Raw genomic sequence first — 17,740 nt, 5'->3', positions numbered from 1 at the left:
AATAAAAGACATAAATGATCTATAAACCAACTCGACCTAACATATTTATAGAGCACTCCACCCAATGGTAGCAAAATACACATTCTTCTCTAGAGCAAATGGATCATCTTCCAGGACAGACCACAAATTAGGTCACAAAACAAGTCTCAATATATTCAAAAATATTAAATAATGCAGTGTATTCTCTCCATCCATAATGGAATGGCACTGGAAATCAATAACAAAGGAAGAACTCAAAAATTCAGAAAGATGTGAAAATTAACATACTCTTAACAGTGAAAAGGAAAAAGAAGAAATCACAATGGAAATTAAGAAATATTTTGAGGCAAATGAAAACAAAAACTACTTACCAAAACTTATGGGATGCATAAAAGGCAGTGTTTGGAGGAAAATTTATAGTCCTAAATGCTTACATTAAAAAAGAAGAAAGATCTCAAATCAGAGACCAACCCTTACAGCTGGAAGATTGATTTAAAAAAAGAGAGCAAACTAAACATGAAGCAAGAAGTTAGTTCTTTGAAAAGATCAATAAAGGAGTCGGTGTAGCTCAGTAGTTGAATGCTGGCTTCCCATATCTGAGATCCCAGGTTCAATCCCCAGCCCTGGTAACCTCCAAAAATATTGACAAGGCCGTTAGCTAAACTGACAAAGATAAAAAGAGCAAGGATATAAATAACATAATAGGAAATGACAGGAAGAATATTACTACTGACCCCACAGAAATAAAAATTGTAAGATATTATGAACTGAGTACAACAACAAGTTAGATAACCTAGATGAAATGGACAAATTCCTAGAAACATGCATGTTATCTACACTGACTCTAGAAGAGATAGAAGACCAATAACATGGAAAGAGATTGAATCAGTAATTGAAAAGCTCCCAAGAAAGAAAATCTCAGATCAAGCTGGTTTCACTGGTGAATTTCATCATTCAAAGAACAATTAATACCAGTCCTTCTCAAACTCTTCCAAAAAAATTGAAGGGGAGGGAAGACTTCCTATTCATTCTATGAGGTCAGCATCAAACTACCATCAAAACCACACAAAGATATTGCAAGAAAAGAAAATTTCAGGCCAATATTCCTCATGAATGTATGCAAAAACCTCAACAAAATGATAGTGCACCAAATCCATCAGCACATCAGAAGGATTTTACAACTTGATCAAGTGGGATTTATCCCAGGAATGCAAGGGTGGTTCAGTATCAGAAATCAGTCAACACATCTCATTAATAGAATGAAAGTAGAAAAGCACATGATCATCTCAATTGAAAAGCAAAGGCATTTGACACAATTCAACACCATTTCTTGTTAAACATAGCAACGTAGGTATAGAGGGGAACTTTTTCAACATGATAAAGGGCATATATTAAAAACCACAGGTAACTTCATACTCAAGGGTAAAAGACTGAAATCAGTTCCCCTAGGATCAGAAAAAGAAGCCAGGGATGCCTGCTATCACCACTGCTATTCAACATTGTTCTGGACATTCTAGCCAGAGCAATTAGGTAAGAAAAAGAAATAAAATGCATCCAAATTGGAAAGAAAGAAGTAAAACTACCCCTATTCACAGATGTCATGATCCCATATATATGTAATCCACAAGAAGTCACAAAAAAGTTACTAAAACTAATAAATTCATCAAAGTAGTGAGATACAAGATCAACACAAAAAAATCACTAGTGTTTCTATACGTCAACAATGAAAAATCTGAAAATGGAATTAATAAATAATTCCATTTACATTAGCAACTAAAAGAGTTAAGTATCTGGGAATAAATTTAACCAAAGACATAAAGGACTTGTATTCAGAAAACTACAAAACATTATTGAAATAAATTAAAGACCTAAACAAATGAAAAGATATTCCATGCTCATGGATTGGAAGACTTAATGCCATTAAGATGTCAATACTAACCAAAGTAATTTACAGATTTAACACAGTCCCAATCAAATTCCAACAGCCTTCTTCAAGGAAATAGAAAAACTAATCATCAAATTCATTTAGGACAAAAGATACAGAATAGCCAAAACCATCCAGCAAGAGAAGAATGAAGTTGGAGGATCACACTTTCCAATGTCAAAACTGATTACAAAGCTACAATAATCAAAAGTGTGGTACTGGCACAGGTATTTACAGACCAACAGAATAGAACTGAGAGTTCAGAAATAACCCCCCACATCTATGGTCAATTGAATTTTTACAAGGTAGTCAAGTCCCCTCAATGGGGAAGAAGAGTCTCTTCAACAAATGGTGCTGAGAAAACATATGCAAAAGAATGAAAATGCACCCTTGCCTCACACTGTACACAAAAAGCATCTCAAAATGGGTCAAAGACCTAAATATAAAGGCTAAAACTATAAAACTCTTAGAGGAAAACAAAGGAAATAATGCAGGACCTTGTACATTGAAAGCACAAGCAAAAAGAGTAAAAATACTAAACTGTATTTTTGTGCATCTAAGGACATTATCAAGAAAGTGAAAAGACAACCAGCAGAATAGGAGAAAATATTTGGAAACCGTATGTCTGATAAGTGTGTAATATCCAGAATAAATAAAGAACTCCTACAACTCAACAATGTAAAGACAACCCAGTTAAAAGATTAGCAAAGACTTGAATAAACATTTCTCCAAAGAAAGTATACAAATAGCCTATAAGCATGTGAAAAGATGCTAAACCTCATTAACTATTAGGGAAATTCAAACCCAAACTACTATGAGATACCACTTCACACCCACTAGAATGTCTATGATTTCTAAAATGGAAAATAATAAGTTCTGGTGAGGATGGCAGAGAAATAGGAACCCTCAAACATTATCAGTAGGAATGTAAACTTGTGCAGCTTCTTGGAAAACAGTTTGGCAGTTCCTCAGAAAGTTAAACACTGAACTGCCATACGACCCTGCAATCTCACTTCTAGGCATATATCCAGAAGAACTGAAAGCGGGGACTTAGACAGATATTTGAACATCAGTGTTCATAATAGCATTATTGACAATAACCTAGAGGTAAAAGCAGCCCATATGTCCATCGGTAGATAAATAGATAAATAAAATGCAGTGAATATATATACAATGGAATATTACTCAGTCTTAAAGAGAATGAAGTCCTGATATGTGCTGCTACATGGATGAACCTTGAAGGCATCATCTGAATGGAATGTTGGATATCAAGGGACAGATACTGTATGATTCATAGAGACATGAAGTAGAATAAAGTTACCAGGGACAGGAGGGAAGGCGAAAGGGAAGTTAATGTATAATGCTTAATGGGTATAGGGTTTCTGTGTGGGGTAATGGAGAGTTCTGGCAATGGATAGTGATGAGGATAGCACAGCATTGTGAATATGATTAATGCCATAATACCATAGCATGGTGTGCTTGGGAGTGGTTGAGATGGGAGAGTTTATATTTCCACAATTTATTAAAAAAATTTTTAAAAAGAGCAACTAAAGAGACAGTGACAATTAAGTGGAACACATGATCCAGGACTGGATCTAATAATGGAGGAGAAAAGGCCCTAAAAGACATTATTGCAACACTTAAAAGAATTGAAATATAGACTGAAAGCTTTATAGCAATGGTAAAGTTCTTGAGCTAGATAATTCTACTGCAGGTAGTTATATAAGTGAATATCCTTGTTCTCAGGAAATGTACATGGAAGCATTATATGTTCAAGGAACATGATATATACAACAATATATACAACTACTCTCAAATATTTAGAAAATTGGTAGATAGAGATAGAGAGATAGAATGATAGAACAAAAGTGGCAAATGTTAAAATTGGTCAATCTAGGTATCTGGGGTGTGGCATTTTGGAGTTCCTTGCATGGGTTTTACATTTTTTTGCAACTGTTCTGTAAGTTTGAAATTACTTCAAAATATAATGTTTGAGAAGTCAATGTTTAAGCCCTGATCTAGCAGCACAAACTACTTTTAACAAAAAAGAGAGGGGTTGGGGGGAGTGGGTGATGGTTTTAAAACAGGAAATGGTATGAAGTTTGTTGCTGACTAGATGTAGCTCACTTGTGGTTGTTGGGTTTCTGAGAATGATGAATCATAGTAACTGTAACAGATAGGCGGTGGGATAGGGGTGGGGAGGCTAACTTGTACACTAGGCGAGTGGGTTCTAGAAGATTCTAGAGATTCCATCAAATCCAGTTCAAATCTTCCTCTAACCAAATGTTTAGCTCCTTTCCCCAAATAGGACCAAAGCATAGAATATAATTGGGGGTCTAGGAACCCCTTCTACTGTGACATTCAAATCCAACTTCAGCCAGACATTGAAGTTAGGAGCAGAAACCTTTGTAGGTTTTGTCTTTTCCATCCTAGCTCCTAGTGAAGTGCATTAGGGGGAAAAAAGTCTGTCTTTTATTAGGTCACTAAGGAAGGAAAAGATTTTCCTACAGTCAGGTCAGGAGAATTCGAGAATCAGAGAAGAGCCAAGTTGTTGAGGCAGATCAAAGGAGGGACCCTGCTTTCCCCTTATCTCTCCCTACTGGAAGTCTTGATCTTTTGTTTCAGATTTAACCTCTTCTCTGTCATCTCCCAATGTCTTAACGCGACACTAGTGGAAGCACTGGTCACCCGATATTCCAGCTCTGTTAGACCACGAGCTCCTAGAAGCCACAGGCTGAGGCTTATTTGCCTCAAGTACTGAGCATGGTAGTGGGGCACAAGGTTATTCTGTGAATTGAATTGAACCCAGGAGTGGAAGAACAGAGAGTAATGTGGACACGCTCCCTGCCTTCCTCACTAGGCCTCCACAGGAGCCAGTATAAGTATCTCACTATGTGAATCTCTGTTTTTTGTAACCCAGCACACAAGAGTCAGAGGTCCAAATGCTAGAGGATGCCAAACGTTTCACTGAGCAAATAGAACAACAGCAGTTTCACCTGCAGCAAGCTGATAATTTTCCAGAGGCATTCAACACAGAGGTCTCCAAAATGAGAGAGCAGCTTCTCAAGTATCAAAATGAATATAATGCAGTGAAGGAAAGAGAGTTCCATAATCAGTACCGATTAAATAGGTGAGTACACAATCCTCTCAAGCATACTGAAGACAGGTACGAGCAAAGCTGTTTCCACATGAATAAAATTAGACTAACTTAGGAAGTAATTTTAGGTACAATGTGTATGAGATAGCTATGTTAACATGATTATTATAAGCTTGGTTCTTTCTTTGGTTCCCTAGAACAGGCAGTCCCTGAGCAAGGAGGTTATACAACACCTTCTAAAATAAAGCTCAGGTGGCAGGGAGACACTGTCAGGAAATGGGGATGACTGCTGTGTTTTCTATGTGTCAGGAAAGTCATAAGCCTTGGGATCACGCCAAAGAACACATTCCAGAAAACAAGGACTTGGCACACACTGTGGTCCTCTCCTAGCCAGGACTGTAGCCACATATCCTCCTCCTTTGCAATACCAGATCATGTGTGTCCATGGGGAGTGTTTCTCCCCACAAGCATGAATATACTTTCCAAACAAGACGACATGAGCTGAACGTCACATCTGCCTCACTCTATTTTTCTAATATAGGAATAGGGACAGCATAGTCAACCTTATTTTCCTATTACTAAACTATTCCTTAGGATCAAGGCAGAAGGTTATATCCTTCTGGAAGACATGTTTACTTATCCAAGTCTGGAGAGCGTCATTGAGTGAAGCAAAGCAGAGATTTATTGCTAAAAGGGAAAAAGTTATTTCCAAATCCCCTCTAACATTAGCAAGTCAGTGGAAGAGTTTTTTCAGTAAATTACGCTATTTCGATTAAATTTCAAAATGATCGCAATTCATGTTGTGTTGTAGCCTGCTGTGCACAATGCGTGGGTACAAGAGAGAAAGCCAAACCATCTGTCATAGAATGTGTTACCATTTAAGGTACAGAAGAACTTTCTCCTGCTATTTTTACAAGTAGACAGATTTCTGACTGTGCAAATACAATTCAGTCCTGCCCAGAGATAAGAGAGTGACTTGAGTGACCTCCCAAGGACTTTGTAATCCTTGGGTTTGGAATCCCATTTGGGGCTATTTATTCAACTGGGCCGTGAAAAAGCCCGGCTTAATCAGGAGAATTATATTCAGAGGATAAAAATCTGAGCTCTTTTTGTCTTTCAATCTAAAGTTGTTTCAGGGTCACCAGTGAGATCTATAAAAAGAAAGCCTAGCTATTTCTGTGCTCTGTAAGCACTCTTTCAGTTGAGAAAATAATGAAATTAAAACAATTGGTGGTTGTTCATTAGTATTGAAAATATGAATGCTTGACATTTCCATGAAAGGGTAAGAGGAACATAAGTCAGATGATATTTAAATTGTTTAAAATTTCCAAGTAGTCCTGCCAAGAAGGAAAAAAATGAAAAAGTAAAACAGAACTCTTGCCTTTTAGGTAAAGACAGCCAGTTTGTTCAGAGTTACTTGGAATAAGGAGGGGAAATGCCTAGTGACATACAATAAACAAGAACCTTCAAAATGCACACTTATAGAAACGTTTAGTATGTATTTTTTTTTTAATTTGTAGCATGTCATACTTTAGCTTGAGCAGATGCCCTTGCATTCTCAAATATTAGCAACTCAAAGATTAACAAGTTAATTTTCATAAAAAGACTTACAGGCTGTGTATTTCATTTGTTTAACAATGAAATATTTAGTATTTGCATGGTACAGAAACAAATTCACTTCAACACTGCCCAGGAAAAAAGTAGATATTTCCATCCTCACATAAAAATAAACTAAGCCAATGAGAGAAAACTATTCATCCAAATATACAGATGATATTTGTCAGACCAGCACAACAAACTCTCATTTTATTCAAAGTCTCAATAATAGAAGCCCAAATAACTAACAGCACCCCATACAAAACATCTTAGGAGCTTCTGAATCATTGGCAACTCCTATGAACTATGTAAGACTCTAGAGAAAGGTTCTTATTCAACAATTTAGATGATATTGCTCATATTTTCAAATAATATAAACTCTGATAAATGCTAAAGGTAAGTATAATTATGTGGTTGGTTAATAATTAAATCTATGTTACTACAGTTTCAATTTTCGGATTAATACCCATTGATGACCTCTTAATAAATATGCAGTTCGGGAAAGAATATATAGCCTATTTAAACAAATTAAGTAAATATATTATAAATAAATAATAAAGTAATTAAATATTGTTGAAAACTTATTTATGAAACAGTAGAAATAATTATCATTCTAAAAACTTTCTTTGAAAAGGTTTCCCAGTATTCTCTTTGGTTCTTTTCCTTGCCTTGACTTTATCACTTTTATACACAGAATTTTAAGCTTCTCTGCTTGCTAATTGTCCCTAAAATCTGGATGGCAAGTACATATTGTCACATGCTAAATCTGGCGCATTTTGACAAAGTCTGGTTCCGCTGGGGAAACAAGGGTATAGCTAGTTGGAGCTGTCTGTGTGGGTGAGGAAGTGAGAGCCGTGACACTCGTGCCTCATACGTGCAGACCTGTCCTGCTGTGATCCTGACCTTAGTGATATTTACTCTTCCATAGCTGGTTTCAGCAGCCCCTGTTATTTCTCACCCTGGGGCTTAATATTTGTTTTCCTCTCTTGGTCCAGTAATGACAGCGAAGTTGGAACCAGAGAAGCAGATCTAGTAAGAAAGGAATACAGGGATTATTTCAGCACTGGCACCTGGAAATCCAGAAAGTTAGAAGGGCATGCAGACAGACAGGATTAGGATTAAGGAAGAATCTACAGCTGGAACAAATTCTACCCTCCAAACATTTAAAAAAAATTTTTTTAATTGTTTTCTGTACTCCTTGTGCCAATCAATATCTTAGCAGAATCAGCTTAGAATAAGTTTCTCACAGTGTAGTCTTCAGGTAAAGGGTAGCACCTGAGATCCTTGTTAGAAAGCCAGACCCAACCCTGAAACTAATGATTCCAATTTCTTCCCAAGGTCCCCTACCCAAAGCATCATTTGAAATTTTTTGTACGTTCCCTACTTTATTCTGATTCATGTTAGTTTCAGAACTGCTAGCCCCAATGGTGGTTCTCAGCCTTGACTCCATGTAAGAATCACCTGGGAAGCTTTAAGAACACTGACATCTCAGCCCGGCCCACAGAAACTTGTAATTGATTTGGACCTCTTTGCAAAAAAAATCACAGATGCCCATAATTTGTTTTAAAATTTATTATTCATTTTTATGTACTGTACCTTCTGTAGCAGTTTGATACGGTTATGAATTCCAAAATTAGATATTAGATTATGTTTGTAATCTGATCTGTAATCTGGGCATGACTGAGCTATGATTAGAGTGTTGAGTCTCCACCCTTGGTGGGTGGGAACTCATAGATAAAAGGCATGGCAAAGGACAGAGTGGAGGGTTTTTGATGTTGGAGTATTGCTATTGGAGTTTGATGCTGGAGCCCTGGGAAGTAAGTTCACAGAGGAAAGAGAAGCCAGCCCCAGGAAGAAGCAAACCCTGGAAAGAAAGGAACCTTGAACCCAGAGAGAAGCAGGACCCTGGAAGGGAAGAACCCAGGAAGCCTGAACCCTTGCAGCCGTCAGCAGCCAACTTGCTCCAATACGTGGAAATAAACTTTGGTGAGGGATGTAGCTTCTGCTTAATGGCCTGGTATCTGTAATTTCCTACCCCAAATAAATACCCTTTATAAAAACCAACACTTTTCTGGGATTTGGCATCAGAACCCTTTTGGCTGACTATTATACCTTCATATAGAAAATGATAATGTGGACTATAATAAGGCAGTTTGCTTCCTCTTCCACATTCAGTTTAAATAGCTATAGTAAGAGCTTCAATAAGAAATATTTAAGGTAAAATGTCTTTAAGAACTCTATTTAGCTAAAGGATATGCAATAAGAAAATAAAAGAAATTCCTTTCAATTAGCTCTGAAGCTGGCATAGATTCGTGGACTATAGTTCGCAATTTGGGAGTTGTAAGTTATTAGGGCGGGGGCCTAGAGAAGGAGAAGGACTGACATTGGGTCGTCAGCTATCAATTAAATAATAAAACTCTCCAAACACAACAAAATTTCCTTTACCATCACCATCCTTTCACTTAAAAGCATTTTAACCCCCGTTAATACAAGAAAGAACCTCAGACTATCAAACAGGCCATTAAATTGAATAAATGTAACTTCATAAAAAACTCACTACGTTGTCTTCATTGCATTTTATCACAGACCAATGAAAGGACAATCCCACATCCTCTGGCCAACATTTGGTAACCTACCATCCAGGCCAACCACCCACCATCAAGCCTGGGTCTCATCACAGTGACCACTCATTCTCTGTTTAAACACCTCCAGTAACAGGCAGCTCACAGCTTCCCAAGGCAGCCCACTCCAGCTTTGGACAGGTCTGTCTCTTAGATGGTTATTGCTTGTATTGGTCCAGAAATCTACCTTCTTAACAATTCCCACCCATTCATCCTGCTTCCACTCCCATATGAACAATGCCTCTTGTACATGTCAGCTTAGCAGGCTCCCCTCATTGTCTTTTCACCCACAGTGCTTAAAACCAAAAATCCTTGATGATAGTTAGGATTGTCTTGATGCAGAAAATAAATGAAACTAGGTGATCTTTGATGCTGAAGCATCCCTTAGTCAGGAAAACTGAAAAGTGTCAAACAGGTTTAAATTTTAATGTCAGTCAAAAAGTTTAGGAGATATTATCAAGAAACACAAAAATATTTTTGACCCCATAATGCCATCCAAAAATGATAATCCAAAGTGAGGGGAAAGACACCATGCATAAAGATGTTGATTATGTGATTATTTATAGAAGTGAAAAATTGGAAGCAATCTAAATTCCAAAAAATAGTGGAATACTTAAATTATCATGTATTCCAGAGGATGCCTGATACGGAAAAGCATTCTGGAGTCCAATACAGCTGGGTTTGTATGCCAGTTCAGCCTTGACAGTATGACTGTGGAAAGTTATTTACAACTCTTCAGTTTCTTCATTTGTGCAATGAAGATAATTCCTACTTAGCGAGGTTATAAAGTTTAGAAATGATACATGTAAATTACTTGGCATATAATAGGTTCAGTGTATGGTAGATATTATTTAGGAATATTTTATTACAGTACGTTCACCCAATAGAAATTTTTGGATCTAGCTACTGCATTATTAATTATGGAGTCTGTTTAGCAACTTGGGAAAATATTTTAATTGTTACGTAAAAGTAGATTCAACCATATATGCTCATTTAATATAATTTTACTAAAAACAAGAGGAAAATAAAAATGATGATCCTTGTGGTAGGAGTAGGATTGTGAATGGCATTTTTCTTTATAAACAGAAAAATAATCATCTTTTAAAAGAAAGAAAAATTTCAGTGTTTCTTAATGAAAAGATAAAAGTTTAATAGAAATGTGTTAGTTTAAATATCCTAAAGAAGTGGACTTTTTTTTCATTTAAATAAAGAGTAACTTTATATTGTTTAAATGAAAGATGATAAGTCATATATTATGGGAGAGGAGAACTTTGTGTCACCATTTTGAAACTCAGGGATACTCAGTTTGCCTTTACAACCAAGCAATGGCAGCACACTACCACCCTCTGGTGGCAGCATGCCTGAGGTAGAGGATCAATAACTGGGAAATAAAATATCTCTATATGCTGGAACTGAAAAAGCAAAGGCATTAAGTATTCAAAGCTCTGAAAAATTCAGCTTCTACTTGCAGTTCTGACAACTAAGAGAAATTCAATGTGACCTATTTCTTACACTGATTTTAATTTACATTATGGCAAAGAAAATTTCATAAAAATAAAATTGGATGTGCATGCATGTATAGCTCCATGTTCCCAGACAGGCTGGCTGGTGGGTCTACTTATTTTATGGAACCAGTGGGCCATCATGTATCCCCAACTTTTCTTTTATAGATAAATCCTATATTTTAAAGTTTGTATTCATCACGTTTGGAAAATCTTATGACCTCTTTGGCACTTAATAATTAGCCATTAAATGCAGAATAACAAGAAAAATAGGAAAGTATTCTCTTAGACTTCTTCAGGAAGTCTAGTGGACAAAACAGAGTTTACAAAGAGGTTTATTGGAAGAAGAAAATAAACATGCAATTATATCCAACCCATTATTATTTATTTTGTTTAGAAATATTATCTATTTGAAACAATTTTCAGTATCTCACATTAGTATCATGCCATTTCTTCCTGTCAAAATAAAATATAAATTTTCTTTTTTGTATTATTCTCATCAACAAGTAAAAGAAAGTGTATGCTCCCATTCATTGTGTACATTTCCTAATATTTTTTATTTCTTCTCTAATGCTTTTTTTAAGTTAATCTAACAAAGCAAAGCAATGGCTGAATTTCAGAGAAAATTCTGGCATTTCTATCTTTGTTGCCTTCTTGTTGGTTGATATTCACTCAGACAAATGGTGGGAAACAATAAAAATACCCAATTTTTTAAAACTGCAGCTAAATCTTAATGTTTATTATGTGCAAATGATAATAAGGTCGAAATGGAAGAAGTGTCAAGTGCCTCTGGCCTTATAAGAAAAATATATCATGGATAATTCTTATCAGCATTCACATGAACTATGATATGAGAAAGTCATGCATCATTCTTGTCTGCAACCCTCCCTAGAGTACATGATTCACTCCAGTTGCCACTTATTTCTTTGTGCCTTTTTATATCAAAACTCATTAAAAGAATATATCAGTGTCTCCACTTCCAAAATCCCAGTAAAAGTCTCATTCCATCTGAAATTGCTGCTGAGAACACCAAGGACCTCCATCTCCGAAGCGGGAGCAGTGATTTGACTGGAAGTCCAGCCCTCAGCCGGCTGCCAGAGGAGGAGAGACCAGGAGACAGGGGTGCATCCCAGTACCCAGCAGCCTCTTGAGGTGGGGGAGCCGTGAGAAAACAGGTGTGGGGACCGGCACCCAGCCAGCTCATGGGGAGAGAGGTGGGGTGAGGAGGGAGATAGGGTGGGCCAGATCTCGGTTGGTTGCTGGGAGGAGAGATGCCAGCTGGCACCGAAGTAGCTCCAGGGAGAGGGGAGGGGGTAGCTCATCAGGGGGACTGTCACGTCCGCCTGCTCTGAGAGAAAGAGGACTAGGTCAATGAGGGGGTCGGCTGACAGGCACCCAACAACCTGGATGAGAGAGGAGCGAGGAACGGCAAACAGTAAGCTATCAGACACCCAACCGGCCTGAAAGGGGAGCTGTGAGAAGCAGCCAGTGAGCTGTCGGGCGCCCAACCAGCCCAGAAGAAAAGGGAGCCAGAGCACGATCCATTGGGTTGACTTGGGTTGACAGACACCCTGCTGGTTCCTGGGGGAAGGCAAGCTGTGGGACAAGCAGTCATGACACGGAATGTAGACTGAGCTTTTTTTTAAGTTTTTTATTTTCTAATTTTATTTTTTACTCTTTATTCTTCTTTTTTTTTTTTTAGGTACCGAGGCCAGGGATTGAACCTGGGACCTCATGAGTGGGAAGCTGGTGCTCAATCACTGAAGCACATTGGCTCCCCTGAGTTGTTGGTTTTTTGTTTCTTTGCTTCTTGTTTATCTTTGTTTTTAAGAGGCACCAGGGGAAGTGGATTTGGCTCAGCTGATAGAGCATCTGCCTACCATATAGGAGATCCAGGGTTCAAACCTCCTGGCCCATGTGGTGAGCTGGCCCACACACAGTGCTGATGCATGCAAGGAGTGCTGTGCCATGTAGGGTGTCCCCCACGTAGGGGAGCCCTACACGCAAGGAGTGCACCCTACAGGGAGAGCCGGCCCACGCGAAAAAAGCGCAGCCTGCCCAGGAGTGGCACTGCACCCACAGAGAGATGACACAGCAAGATGATGCAATAAAAGAGATACAGATTCCCAGTGCTGCTGACAAGAAGGCAAGAAGACACAGAATAATACATAGGGAATGGACACAGAGAGCAGATGATGAGGGGGGGCGGGGCAGAGGCAAAAAAAAAAAAAAAGAGACACTGGGAACTGAACCCAAGAACTCCCATGTGGGAAGCAGGAGCTCAACTGCTTGAGCCACATCTGCTCCCCTATTTTTTTTTTAGATTGATTTATTTATTGGTTGGTTGATTGATTTCTCCTCTCCCCTCATTGTTTTGCTCTTGTTGTCTGCTTTCTGCAGACACTCCTCTGTCTGCTTGTCTTCTCTTTAGGCAGCACAGGGAACTGATCCTGGGACCTTCCAGAGTGGGAGAGAGGCGCTCAATTTCTTGTGCCACCTCAGCTCCCTGGTCTGCTGAGTCTCTTATTGTCTCTCCTCTCTGTCTCTTTTTGGTTGCATCATCTTGCTGCACCAGCTGTCCACACAGGCCAGCACTCAGTGTGGGCCACCACTCTTGCAAGGGCCAATACCCCTGCGTGGCTAGCACACGGTGCAGGTCAGCACTCCACGTGGGCCAGTGCTCTGTGTGGGCCAGCTCTCCACTCAGGCCAGCTTGCCTTCACCAGGAGGCCCTAGGAATTGAACCCCAGACCTCCCATATGATAAACAGGAGCTGAGTCACTTGAGTCACATCTGTTTTCCACACTCCCCTTCTTTTTATTCTTTATTTTTTAAAATCTGCATCTGGGTAACTTACCTGCAGAGGGCAGGCCATGGGGTTCCTGACTGGTGAGTAATGGCAGCCTGAGACAGTTGTTAGTGGCTTGAAAGGGAGGCCTGGTTTTTATGTGTTTTTTTCTTCTTCCTTTTTTCATTTTCCTCCTTATTTTCTTTATTTCTTTTCTTTCTTTCATTTTGCCCTGTTCCTTTTCTTTCCTTTCATTCCACTTTCTCTTGTTTGGCCTTCATTTTCTTTATTCCCATCTCATCTTCCTGGTCTTTCGTTTTATTTTTTTCCTGTTTCATTTTTTTTTAACTTCCATGTCTAAAAAAATTCCTATTCCTTTTTATCTTATGATTTTTCACTCTTATTATTTACTTTTTCTTGGCTCTTGTATGGTTCTGTTTCCATCAGTTTTTAAAAAAAATTTATTGAAGTATATCACTCATACATAAACATACATAAACAATAAGTGTATAGTAAAAGTTGTGAACTTACAAAACAAACATGCATAACATCATACAGGGGTCCCATACATCAACCCTCCACCAACACCTTGCATTGTTGTGTGACCTTTATTACAAATTATGAAAGAATATTGTCAAAATCTTACTATGAACTATAGTTTAGAATTCATCAATTATATCAAACTGCTACACTCACCAATCCTTTCTTCTGCCTCCTCAAATCTGCTATTATATGATCCCACTGTATTTTTAATTTCATTTATTGCACCTTTCATTCGCATAAGATCTATTTTTCTAAGTATGTTTTCAAATTCTTCTTTGAGCTCATGCAATGTCTTCTTATAATCTTAATCTCTTGAGCCATCTTATTGGATTTATTAAGATTTGTTTGAACATCTATGATTAGTTGTCTCAACTCCTTTATGTCATCTGGAGATTTATCTTGTTCCTTGGTATAGAGTGTAACTTTTTGTTGATGTCTTGGCATTTGGCTTACTAGAGTATTTATTCTGGGTGCAGTTTCTCTTTAATTTAGGGCTTTCTTGCCCTTTCTCTCTTGCTGGTTGTGTAGTAGGAGTCAAGAATGTAGTTGGTGCTGGAAGTTGTGGAGTCTCAAACTGCCCTCATTGCCCCAGGGATCGATGAATCTTCTCCCAACTTTCTCCTTTGCCAGGAGTAGGGACAGAGCCACAGCCATGTGGAATAATCCAAGTTGTGCAGGCCTAGACTGTTGTTGTCCAGAGAGACTGATGAAGCTTCATGCCCCTTCCTCCCCTACCTGGGGCAGGGATGGAGTTACAGATGTGGGCATCAATCTATGCTGTGCGGGTACAAAACGACCGCAGTTGCCCCAGTAGATTTCTGACTATTCAGTATGTACCAGCCAAATGTTCCTGCAGTTACCCAGAAAGGCTGGTGCAGGGCTGACCAGCTTCCTCCCTGCTAGAGGTGAGACTGAAGCCTAGGCTAGGGCTACAGTCCAATCTGGGTAAAATAAACTGGTCTCTACCATCACTGTCATTTTCAGTCAGCCCAGCTTCCCCTCATGCTGGGGGTGGAGTCAAAATGGTAGCTTCCAGACTCTTCGATGTGGACAGGTACAAACTTTAGCTGTTCTTAGGGTGACACTTTAGCTAACCAAATTTACTAATCAGTAGCTGAAGTCTGTGGCCAACTGCCCCCCCCCCTCTTTTTTAGGAAGTGGAGCTTCCAATTCCACTCACAGAACATCTCCCAGGGTGGCTTGCACCACCAGAGTAAGATAATCACTGGCCTCCACAGCGTGGCCTGTATTTTCCCAGAGAGGCTGGCACAGGTCCCCCTAGCTTCCTCCCTCCTGGAGGTGGTCTGGGGCTTATGCTAGACCTGCAATCTGATCTGGATGTAAAGAAGCTGGTTCCTACCAGCACTGTGGTTTTCAGTCCACCCCGCTTCCCCTTATGTCAGGGACAGAGTTAAGATGGCAGCTACCAGCCTCTTTCTGATTTGGACAGGTTCAAATTTTAGCTGTTCTTAGATTATACTTTAGCCTGCTGAATTTTCTAATCAGTAGCTGAAGTTGGTGCCCAATCATCTCTTTCTCCCCCATTTTTTGCTAGTGGAGCTTCTAATTCCAGCTGCAGAATAGTTTCTGAGGTGGTTTGTGCCACCAGTAAAGGATGGGCACTGGGTTCTGTGGCATAGAGTGCTCTACTTACAAATCCTCTCTGTAGATGGGCCGTCTTCTCCTTTCATTCCTTTAAGGATGTTGCAGGATGCTCTTCTGGTCTCCTTGAGCCCTCTAACAGGTGCTTTAGATAGCTCTGGGTGATTACTAACTGCCCTGTAGCATGAGCTGACTCTAGTCACTCCTTACTCTGTCACCATCTTGCTGGTTGCCCCCATCATTTTTTTTCTCTTCTTCTTTCTTTTTTATGGACTTAATATTTGGGGTGTGAGGGGGGGGCAGAATGCAGACAACTACAAGGATATAGAACAAGTGGAACCAAGTGTCAAAGAGGACTCATAACACAAAATTAAATAATTTTCAAGACTGAAAATAGGAGCTAACCAACTGAATAAGCCCATTAAGATAAACAGAGGCATAGACACCAGCAAAAATTATAAGCCATCTAAGAAACAAGAAGTCATGGTCCAGTCTAATGAACAAATTAAAAAGCAGGAGGAGACACAGAATGTGGACCAACTAGTCAAGAATATCCAAACAAACATCATGAATCAATTTAATGAAGTGAAAGAAGAGATTAGAAGACCCTGGGGGAACATACAGGAAAAATCATATATATAAAAAGATAACAGATCTGATGGACAGGAAAGGGGCACAATGCAAGGAATTAAAAATATGCTGGAAGCACATAACATCAGATTTGTATAGGCAGAGGAAAGAATTAGTGGCATGGAACATAGAACATCTGAAATCACAGAGATAGAAAAACAGAAAGATTTTTTAAAAATTTTAAATCAGCAGGGACTCAGGGGATTGAATGACAACATGAAATGCACAAATATATACTTTATAGGTATCCCAGAGGGGGAAGAGGAATGAACGGGTGAAGAAGGAGTGTTGGAAGAAATAATGGCTGAAAATTTCCCAACTCTTATGAGGGTCATGAATGTACATGTCCAGGAAGTACAATGCACTCCAAACAGTATAAATCCTAACAGGCCTACCCCAAAACATATACTTACCAGATTGTCAAATGCACAAAACAAAGAGAATTCTGAAAGCAGCAAGAGAAAACACATCTATCACATATAAGGAAAGCTCAATAAGAGTAAGTGCTGATTTCTCATCTAAAACCATGGAGGCAAGAAGGCAGTGGTATGACACAGTTAAGGTGATGAAAGAAAAAAAACTGCCAGCCAGGAATTCTCTATCCAGCAAAGCTGACATTCGAAAATTAGGGAGAGGAAAATGGACTTGGCCCAATGGATAGGGCATCTGCCTACCACATGGGAGGTCTGCGGTTCAAACCCTGGGCCTCCTTGACCTGTGTGGAGCTGGCCCATGCGCAGTGCTGATGCACACAAGGAGTGCTGTGCCACACAGGGGTGTCCCCCACATAGGGGAGCCCCACACGCAAGGAGTGTGCCCCATGGGGAGAGCCACCCAGCGTGAAAGAAAGTGCAGCCTGCCCAGGAATAGCGCTGCACACACAGAGAGCTGACACAACAAGATGACGCAACAAAAGAAACACAGATTCCCGTGCCGCTGATAAGGATAGAAGTGGTCACAGAAGAACACACAGTGAATGGACACAGAGAGCAGACAACTGCAGGGAGGGGGGAAGGGGAGAGAAATAAATAAAAAATAAATATTGAAAAAAAAATGAGGGAGAGTTGAAAATATCCACAGATAAACAGAAATTTTGTCCATCACTTCAAGAAATACTAAAGGGAATCCTGCAGGTTGAAAGGAAAAAACAGGAGAGGGGGGCTTGGAAGAGAGTGTAGTAAAGAAGATTATTAGTATAAGAAACTAAAAGGATAAAAAGAAATAAAAACAAAATATAACATATATAAAACTATTAAAAAATGGTTAATGTAAGTACTGCCTTTTCAGTCATAATGTTGAATGTTAATGGATTAAACTCTCCAATCAAACACACTGATTGGCAGAATGGATAAGGAAGTATGACCCATCTATATGCTGTCTACAAGAAATTCATCTTAGACCCAGGGATGTAAGGAGATTGCAAGTTAAAGGTTGGAAAATGATTTTACACAGAAACAA

General features: G+C 39.1%; 1 protein-coding gene across 9 annotated transcripts in view; it reads left to right on the top strand.

Annotated features, from left to right (window-relative positions):
* The window catches only part of CCDC146 (coiled-coil domain containing 146), a 314,795-nt gene that overhangs the window by 247,940 nt on the left and 49,115 nt on the right, over positions 1–17,740 (top strand). For 8 of the 9 annotated variants that reach the window (XM_058297955.2, XM_058297965.2, XM_058297962.2 and 5 more), the window contains one exon: positions 4,824–5,033. The exons of the other annotated variant lie outside the window; for it this stretch is intronic. In XM_058297955.2, coding sequence (XP_058153938.1) covers positions 4,824–5,033 — 210 coding nt within the window. The remainder of the gene's footprint in view (positions 1–4,823; positions 5,034–17,740) is intronic. 9 annotated transcript variants of the gene reach the window in all.

The sequence above is a fragment of the Dasypus novemcinctus genome, chromosome 5, assembly GCF_030445035.2.
Source record: "Dasypus novemcinctus isolate mDasNov1 chromosome 5, mDasNov1.1.hap2, whole genome shotgun sequence".
Taxonomy (NCBI): Eukaryota; Metazoa; Chordata; class Mammalia; order Cingulata; family Dasypodidae; genus Dasypus; species Dasypus novemcinctus.
This window is presented reverse-complemented; position numbering and strand designations above follow the sequence as displayed.